Source organism: Lithobates pipiens, unplaced genomic scaffold (genome assembly GCF_037356315.1).
Source record: "Lithobates pipiens isolate NorthernLeopardFrog02 unplaced genomic scaffold, aLitPip1_a1.2 Scaffold_16, whole genome shotgun sequence".
Classification (NCBI taxonomy): domain Eukaryota; kingdom Metazoa; phylum Chordata; class Amphibia; order Anura; family Ranidae; genus Lithobates; species Lithobates pipiens.
This window is the reverse complement of record NW_027507748.1, coordinates 11,868,333-11,877,722: the sequence shown is the minus strand read 5'-3', so window position 1 is coordinate 11,877,722 and position 9,390 is coordinate 11,868,333. Positions and strand designations below refer to the sequence as shown.

The 9,390-nt window shown below is 44.0% G+C and overlaps 1 protein-coding gene across 1 annotated transcript in view; it reads right to left on the bottom strand.

Annotated features, from left to right (window-relative positions):
- MAN1A2 (mannosidase alpha class 1A member 2) overlaps positions 1 to 9,390 on the bottom strand; it is a gene marked incomplete at its 3' end in the record, with an annotated part of 179,647 nt that continues 170,257 nt past the window's right edge. Inside the window, 1 exon segment of the mRNA XM_077479577.1 lies at positions 1 to 100. Within this exon segment, the coding sequence (XP_077335703.1) occupies positions 1 to 100 (100 nt within the window).

Genomic DNA, 9,390 nt, shown 5'->3' with positions numbered 1-9,390 from the left:
ATTGGCCAGGTGGATGACAGGTAACGGATGAGCTTCTGTGTTGAAGACCCAGTTGTCCAATGGCAGAAGGTCGTCGCTGGAGAAGAGAAGATACAGGTACCTGTGGGGGAGGGGAAACCAGAGAGGAGCAGAGTGATCATCAAAACCAATCCCAGATCATTATCCAATCAAAAGTCACTAAATGAAAATATAAATCAGCAGATAGGAGTATGTCAAAGAATTCATATCTGGGGTTCCTGCGATTAGCTGCGAGGAGACAGCACCACTACAAGCAATGGGAGGCCTCCGGGCTGTCTCAGCTAGCGGTGCCCACTAACATCTGATCTCTCATACTGCAATCGTATGCGAGTGATTGGCCTTGGACACAGGCAGTCCAATCACTTACATGTAATCACAGCATGAGAGATTACACGCGAGCGGCTGCGATTACCTGCAAGAGCCAGAGGCCTCCCATTGCATTCAATGGGGCGGCCTACTTGCAGCTAATCGCAGAAACCCCCTCTGGGGCCTCTCACATATAATCGCCAGCAGGGTGCATTCACATTTGTGAATCCACTGCTAAACTGTGCAATCTGCTGATCAGTGGCTTGGTTACCCTAAAATAACAAGAGTAATAATAGGCCTGTATCACCCAGTGGTGAGCAGGGAGGAGCGAGTCTGTCTAAAGGGCTCTCTGGGATGTGTTTTGTCATATAATGCCCAGGAACAAAATGATTGATGGCAGAGAAAGGCAATAGTAATGGTTTGATTACCCTCTAATAACGAGAGTAATAATAGGACTGTGGCCAGCAGGGAGGAACAGGTATATCTAAAGGTATGTCTAAAGAGATCGCTGGGATGTGTTCTTTCACATAATGCCCAGGAGCAAAATGATTGATGGCAGAGTAAGCTAATAGCAATGGCTTGATTACCTCCAATAATGAGTAATAATAGGTCTGTAGCACCCAGTGGTCAGCAGGTATGTGTACAGGGATCTCTTGGATGTGTTTTTACATATAAATGCCCAGGAACAAAATGATTGATGGCAGAGAAAGCTAATAGCAATGGCTTGATTACCTCAAATAATGAGAGTAATAACAGGTCTGTAGTACCCAGTGGCCAGCAGGTATGTCTAAAGAGGTCACTGGGTTATGTTCTTTCACATAATGCCCAGGAACAAAATGATTGATGGCACAGTAAGCGAATAGCAACGGCTTGATTACCTCCAATAATGAGAGTGATAAAAGGTCTGTAGCACCCAGTGGCCAGCAGGTATGTGTAAAGGGAATTCTATGATGTGTTCTTTCATATAATGCCCAGGAACAAAATGATTGATTGGAGAGAAATCCAGCAACAATGACTTGATTACTCTCGAATAATAAGTGTAATAACACCCAGTGGCCATCAGGTATGTGTAAAGGGATCTCTAGAATGTGTTCTTTCATATAAGGAACAAAATTATTGATGGTAGACAAAGCTAATACAAAGCTAATAAAACAAAGCTAATAGCTATGGCTTGATTACCCTCTAATAACGAGAGTAATACTAGGTCCGTAGAACCCCCTGTGGCCAGCAGGGAAGAGCAGGAATGTCTAAAGGGATGTCTGGGATGTGTTCTTTCACATAATGCCCAGGAACAACATGACTGATAGCAGAGAAAGTTAACAGCAATCAGATGCTGGCCAACAACAGTTTGGATCAGAGGGAGAGGGTATCAACAGGAAATGGATGCAGTCTTGCTGCTGTATAATAGGAATATATTGTAGCTATCCACTGGGTGTTGCCATATTTTATGAGAAGGAAGTGTCACCAGCACACCAGGATCTCCAAAATTGGGTCCAAAATTTTAATGACATAGTATCAAAAAAATAAATAGAGGCAACGTTTCGGAACCACGCAGGACCCCTTCATCAGGCACGTGACGCCTTCATCAGGCACAGGACGCCTTCATCAGGCACAGGACGCCTTCATCAGGCACAGGACGCCTTCATCAGGCACAGGACGCCTTCATCAGGCACAGGACGCCTTCATCAGGCACAGGACGCCTTCATCAGGCACAGGACGCCTTCATCAGGCACAGGACGCCTTCATCAGGTAGGTCGTCACATCCCTGATGAAGGGGTCCTGAGTGGCTCCGAAACGTTGCTTCTATTTAGTTTTTTTTGATACTATGATTAAAATTTGAGCCAAATTTGGAGATCCTGGTGTGCGGGTGACACTTCCTTCTCATGATTGCAGTCAGTTCCAGCTGCTGGTCATTTCAGCACCCAATTTAAGATGCAGTGGTGCAGAAACGTGTGCGTTGGGAGTATTGCGCATTTTATGACGCACAGTATTTTTGCAACAGTGTTTCAAATGCAATTTTTTGGGTTGGATAAAAAAATATATATTTTTTCATTTAAATGCACAAAAGCACAATATAATAATCAATTTGTTTTGTAAAATATAAAAGATGATGTTACGCGGAGTAAACAGATACCAAACATGTTACGCCCCTGGAAATGCGACAAACAATGTCAGTTTTATTATCCATAGGCGATGCTTTAAAAGCCTTTACAGGCGACCACTTTTGATGTACAGAGGGGGGGTCTGGTGATAGAATTACTGCCCATGATCTGATATGTTCATGGTGATACCTCACACGTGTGGTGCTATCGCTTTTTGCGCATTGGCGCGGGAACGCTGCGCACAGGAAATCTAAACGTCCCCTGTGACAGCAATAGGCAGTGACAGGTACTCTTCACTGAGAGGCCTGGGGTCTTTTAGACCCCGTATCTCTCCTCTGCCCTTAACCACTTCAGCCCCGGAAGATTTTACCCCCTTCCTGACCAGAGCACTTTTTGCGATTCGGCACTGCGTCGCTTTAACTGACAATTGCGCGGTCGTGCGACGTTGTACCGAAAACAAAATTGACGTCCTTTTTTCCCCACAAATAGAGCTCTTTTGGTGGCATTTGATCACCTCTGTGTTTTTTATTTTTTGCGATATAAACAAAAAAAGAGCGACAATTTTGAAAAAAAAAAACGCAATATTTTTTACTTTTTGCTATAATAAATATCCCCCCAAAAATATATATAAAAAACATTTTTTTCCCCTCAGTTTCGACCGATACATATTCTTCTACATATTTTTGGTAAAAAAAAAAATATCCAAAAAAAATCAATAAAAAAAAATCGCAATAACCGATTATCGATTGGTTTGCACAAAAGTTATAGCGTCTACAAAATAGGGGATAGTTTTATGGCATTTTTATTAATATATATTTTTTAAATGGTGGCGATCAGCGATTTTTATTGCGACTGCGACATTGTGGCGGACACATCGGACATTTGACACATTTTTGGGACCATTGTCATTTATACAGCAATCAGTGCTATACAAATGCATTGATTCCTGTGTAAATGACACAGGCAGTGAAGGGGTTAACCAGGAGGTGGCAGTGTAGAGGTTAAGTGTGTCCTAGGGGGCGTGTTGCTAACTGTGGGGGGCGTGGCTGTGTTGTGCGCATCCCTAATCTCTGCTCCAATCACAGGGAGCAGAGATCAGTGTCACTTGTTGCTAGGCAGAACGGGGAGATGCCATTTACATCGGCATTTCCCCGTTCTACCTCTCCCAACGAGGCGATCGCGGGTATCCCGCGGCGATCGAGTCCGCTGGGAAACCGCGACCGGACTCACAGAGCTTCCCGCGGGCGTGCGCCCCCGCTGCCTCTTAAAGGGCAACGTACAGGTACGTGAATTTGCCTGACGTATATCGGCGTGAGGAGGTCGGGAAGCGGGTAATAGCTTCAGATCATACCAAGATTGGTATATGATCCAATGCTTTTTTTTTTTCCAAACCAAGGGTTTGTTTACAATCGCAAAACTGGAAGTGATGAAATGCGCATGACTTCGGGTTTCTTAGACCATAGAGATGATGGGAGCCGTTCTGGTCTCCGATCAACTCTATGGACAGCCGGTGAATCTGTTGGCTGCCCTTGTTTCATCAGATTAGGTGACCCGTCAGAATGTGCAATGGAAGTGACGTTCTGTCGCCGCCATCTTGCTACACCCCACACTCTTCCACAGTAATACACTGAGGAGGAGGAAAGCGGACATCTTGTTACACCCATCAGAGTTTTGCATTTTACACTTATTTTTAACAGTAAAGTGAGTTTATATAGTGAAATACATACAGTGCTTAGAACTCAGTCTGGTTAGATGTTGAATTTTAAAAGCAGCAAACTTCTGTCAGATTAGCAAACCTATTTTAAAATTCACCATCCAACCAGTGAGACGGAATTCTAAGTACTGCACTATACTGTATTTCACTATATAAACTCACTTTACTGGTCAAAATAAGTGTAAAATGCAAAACTCTGGTGGGTGTAACAAGATGTCCGCTTTCCCCCTTCTCAGTGTATCCTTACCGTGGAAGAGTGAAAGGTGTACCAAGATGGTGGTGACGGAACATCACTTCCGTTACACATTCTGACGGGTCAGCAAATCTGATGAAGCACCCTGTCTGGTTCCCCCGGTGGTATAGGAAAGCCTGAGAGAGCCATGGAATGCAGCAGGGGGAGGATGTCCACCCCCTTTCTGATGCTTGTAATAGCAATCCAGCAGCTAAATAGCTGCTAGGATTGCTTTGACAAGAAAGCCAGTTAAAAAAAAAAAAAAAAAAAAAAAAATTGCCGGATGCTGTCTGCAGCTAGTATCCTGGTATAACCACTCAAAATCCAGCAAGTGGAGCTGCAAGTTTGCATGGAATTTACAGAAATGCCGACATACGTTGGCAAAGTGGCACTGGTGCGCAAAAAAGACGTACCCGTGTGTCACTCCATCGGCGGCTAGCGGGTCCACAATCGTGGCATGGAGAGGCAGAACGGGGAGATGCCTATGTAAACAAGGCATTTCTCTGTTCTGCCTAGCAACATGACAGGGATCTACTGGCCCCTGTCATCAGGAGCAGTGGTCTCTGTCATGTCCTAGTGAGCCCATCCCCCCTACAGTTAGAACATGCTGAGGGAACACATTTAACCCCTTGATTGCCCCCTAGTGTTTAAACCCTTACCTGCCAGTGACATTTACACAGTGCATTTTTATAGCACTGATTGATGTATAAGTGTCAGTGGTACCAAAATAGTGTCAAAAGTGTCCAATTTGTCCGCCGCAATGTCGCAGTCCCGCTAAAAATCACAGATCGCCTCCATTACTAATAAAAAAAAAATTATAATAAAAGTGCCACAAATCTATCCACAATTTTGAAGATGGGATTACTTTTGCGCAAACCAATCCGTATATGCTTATTGCGATTTTTTTCTTTTGGCTTCTCTTTGTACATATTATACAATATAAAACCATGTAAAGTGATTGAACTGGATGGACTTGTGTCTTTTTTCAACCTAACTATGTAACTAACTGTAACTAATGTAAAGTGAGAACCGCGCATGCCAACGTCAGGGACCCAGGAGGTCAGAACCATTACACCGGACCCCACACTAGTATTCCCCCTGGAGCTGGCTGGCTCCATCCCCTTCTGTTTATGGTGATAAATGTGAGCGATGTGCGTCACCGGGCCGAAAAAATACAAAGATGGCGAGGAGGGGACCGGAGAATCATTAAAAAAAAAAAAAAAAAAAAAAAGTGCACCTGAGCTGCGATCAGCCTCTCTGGGAGAGGATTATTAAACTGCCAATACATTCTGAGATAAATAGGGGGCAGCGCACCGTACAATCCATCAACTTTATTATTCCACGACGAGCCTGGAACCTTCCCACGTGATGCATCTCACCCACCACAGGATCAATACACCCCCTCCCCCCCCCAAATATGTTATGTCTCACGACAGCCACTACACCCCACACTTTAAATTTGCCCAGTCCTGGTGTCCTTATCTTTGGGTCTTCATACCCGGGGGACTTCCTGGTTATATGAACACTGTTGATTGGTCGTTACAGTGGTCACATGATTGGGAGCCTGTACTACCAGGTCCTGATCATGACTAAAGACTCAGAGCTGTCCAAGTGCAGTAGGCATGCGGAGAACCTCAGCCGTCCAGCACGACCCCTCCCCCCTCCTCCACTGACTGCACTCTGTCCTGTCCATTGTTAACTCTTCTCTGTGAAGTTCAGCACTGGGGGAAGCAGAAGCCAGCAGAATGGAAAGTTGTACATTGAAAGAGCTGCTGTAAGAATTTTACCACTTCCCGACCACCCCATAGCAGATATACCGCTACAGGGTATATACCGTATTTATCACCCTTTATTTTAAGAGGGACGTTTCAGGAAAAAAAGAAAAAAACGTAATAAAGAACCTTGAAGCAAAATAAGGGTCAGCGCCCAGCATAACAGCCTTATTAGTGCCCATCAATGCAGCCCCACTAGTGCCCATCTGCAGCCTCACCATTGCCCATCAATGTAGCTTGATCAATGCCCATCTGCAGCCATACCATTGCCATCAATGCCCATCTGCAGCTTCAGCAACGCTATCAATGCCTATCTGCGGCCTCACCAGTGCCCATCAATGCAGCTTGGTCAATGCCCATCTGCAACTTCTACATTCCCATCAATGCAGCCTAATCAATACTTATCTGCAGCCTTACCATTGCCATCAATGACCATCTGCAGCCTTACCATTGCTATCAATGCAGCTTGATCAATGCCCATCTGCAGCCTCACCAGTGCCCCAGCTGCAGCCACACCAGTGCCATCAATGCCCATCTGCGGCCTCACCAGTGCCTATCTGCAGTTTCGCCATTGCCATCAATGCAGCCTGACCAATGCCCATCTGCAGTTTGATCAACGCCCATCTGCAACCTCACCACTCCAATCAATGCAGCCTGATCAATGCCCATCTGCAGCCTCACCAGTGCCCATCAATGCCACCTCACCATTGCCATCAATGCAGCTTGATCAATGCCCACCTGCAGCCTCGCCATTGCCATCAATGCCCATCTGCGGCCTCACCAGTGCCCATCAATGCAGCTTGATCAACACCCATCTGCAACCTCAGCATTCCCATCAATGCAGCCTGATCAATACCCATCTGCAGCCTCACATTGCCATCAATGCCCATCTGCAGCCTCACCATCAATGCAGCCTGATCAATGCCCATCTGCGGCCTCGCTGTTGCCATCAATGCCCATCTGCAGCCTCACCGTTGCCATCAATGCCCATCTGCGGCCTCACCGTTGCCATCAATGCCCATCTGCGGCCTCACCGTTGCCATCAATGCCCATCTGCAGCCTCGCCGTTGCCATCAATGCCCATCTGCAGCCTCACCGTTGCCATCAATGCCATCTGCAGCCTCGCCATCAATGCCATCTGCAGCCTCGCCATCAATGCCATCTGCAGCCTCGCCATCAATGCCCACCTGCAGCAGTCACCATTGCCATCAATACCCACCTGCGGCCTCACCAGTGTCCATCAATGCAGTTTGATCAATGCCCATCTGTAGCCTCACCATTGCCGTCAATGCCCATCTGCAGCCTCACCATTGCCATCAATGCCCATCTGCAGCCTCACCATTGCCATCAAGGCCCATCTGCAGCCTCACCATTGCCATCAATGCCCCTCTGCAGCCTCACCATTGCCATCAATGCCCCTCTGCAGCAGTCACCATTGCCATCAATGCCCATCTGCGGCTTCATCAGTGCCCATCAATGCAGCTTGATCAATGCCCATCTGCAGCCTCACCATTGCCCTCAATGCCCATCTGTGGCCTCACCAGTGCCCATCAATGTAGCTTGATCAATGCCCATCTGCAGCCTCACCATTGCCATCAATGCCCATCTGCAGCCTCACCTCAGATTACTGCAGCTTTAGAGGGGACAGGGAGGGGGGCGGGACGAGCGCATTCAGATTACATACAAATATGTAGCAAAATACATATTGGCCAAAACTGATGAATAAATGTAATTTTTAAATTTGATCCGTTTTAGAGCAAAAAGTAAAAAAAAAAAAAAAAATAAAAAAAAGGCAGAGATGATCAAATACCACCATAAGAAATCTCTATTCGTGGGGGGGGGGGGGGGGGGGGGGGGGGAAATCAATTTTGTTTGCGTACAGCGTCGCATGACTGCGCAATTGTCAGTTAAAGCGATGCAGTGCCGTATCGCAGAAAATGGTCTGAACGTTAAGGGGATAAATCTTCCAGAGGACAAGTGATTATCAAATAGTTTACTGAGCAATGTTTATTATTATTGTGCTCAGTTTTTTTTTTTTTTATCAAAAAATAAACAAAACACTGAGGGTTGAATACCAAATTCACAATGTAACGTCCCCTCTGCAGTCCTCTGGAAGTAGAGGGGAGTCAAAACAACAAGTCTTATAGACCCCAGATGTCTCCAGAAAGAGGACCCGTCATGCTTTATTTTTAATCGCAAAGGATGTATACATTTCTTGTGATAGCAATAAAAGTAAATGTAAAGGGTCAGTGTAAAAAAATTAAAATCATTCAAATAAAAAGTAAAAAAAAAAATAAAATAAAAAAGTAAAGTGCCTCCCATCCTCGCGTGCAGAGGCGAGTGCATACATAGGTCGCACACGCATATGTAAACTGTGTTTGTACCACACATGTGAGGTATCATCGCAAGCGTTAAGGAATGAGCAATAATTCTCTGGTGTAACTCTAAACTGGTAACCTGTAAAAAGTTTTTTTGTAGTTTGCTACCATTCCACGAGCGTGCGCAATTTTATCTATTTACTTGGCGTAACATCTTTAATTTCATACCAAACAATTGGGTTATATATCATGTTTTTTTGCATTAAAATGTAATTATAGTGTATTTTTTTATAAAACAAATTGCGATTGAAAAACTGCCATGCATATAACAAATTGTAATGACTGACATTTTATTCTCTAGGGTCTTTGCTAGAACTGTATATGCATACACACACACACATATATATATATATATATATATATATATATATATATATATATATATATATATAGATATAGATATATATATAGATATAGAGAGAGAGAGAGAGAGAGAGAGAGAGAGAGAGAGAGAGAGAGAGAGATATCATCTCTCGCTCTCTATTATATATATATATATTTTTTTTTTATAAAACAAATTGCGATTGAAAAACTGCCACACAAATAAATTGCAACAAATGACATTTTATTCTCTAGGGTCTCTAATAGAACTGTATATGTATGTATATATATATCTCGATCTATGTATGTATATATATATATATTTATTTTTTTATTATTAATTTATATGTTTGGGGGTTCTTACTTGTAAACAAAGTGTCACAAAGAGGCCTGGTCTTGAAGTGGTTAAAACGGAGACGTGTTTGGTATCTATTTACTTGGTGCCACATCATCTTTTATTCTTTTATATTTTAACAAAAAAAAAGGGATATATATATATATATATATATATATATATATATTGTTTTTCTTTTGCATTAAAATCCAT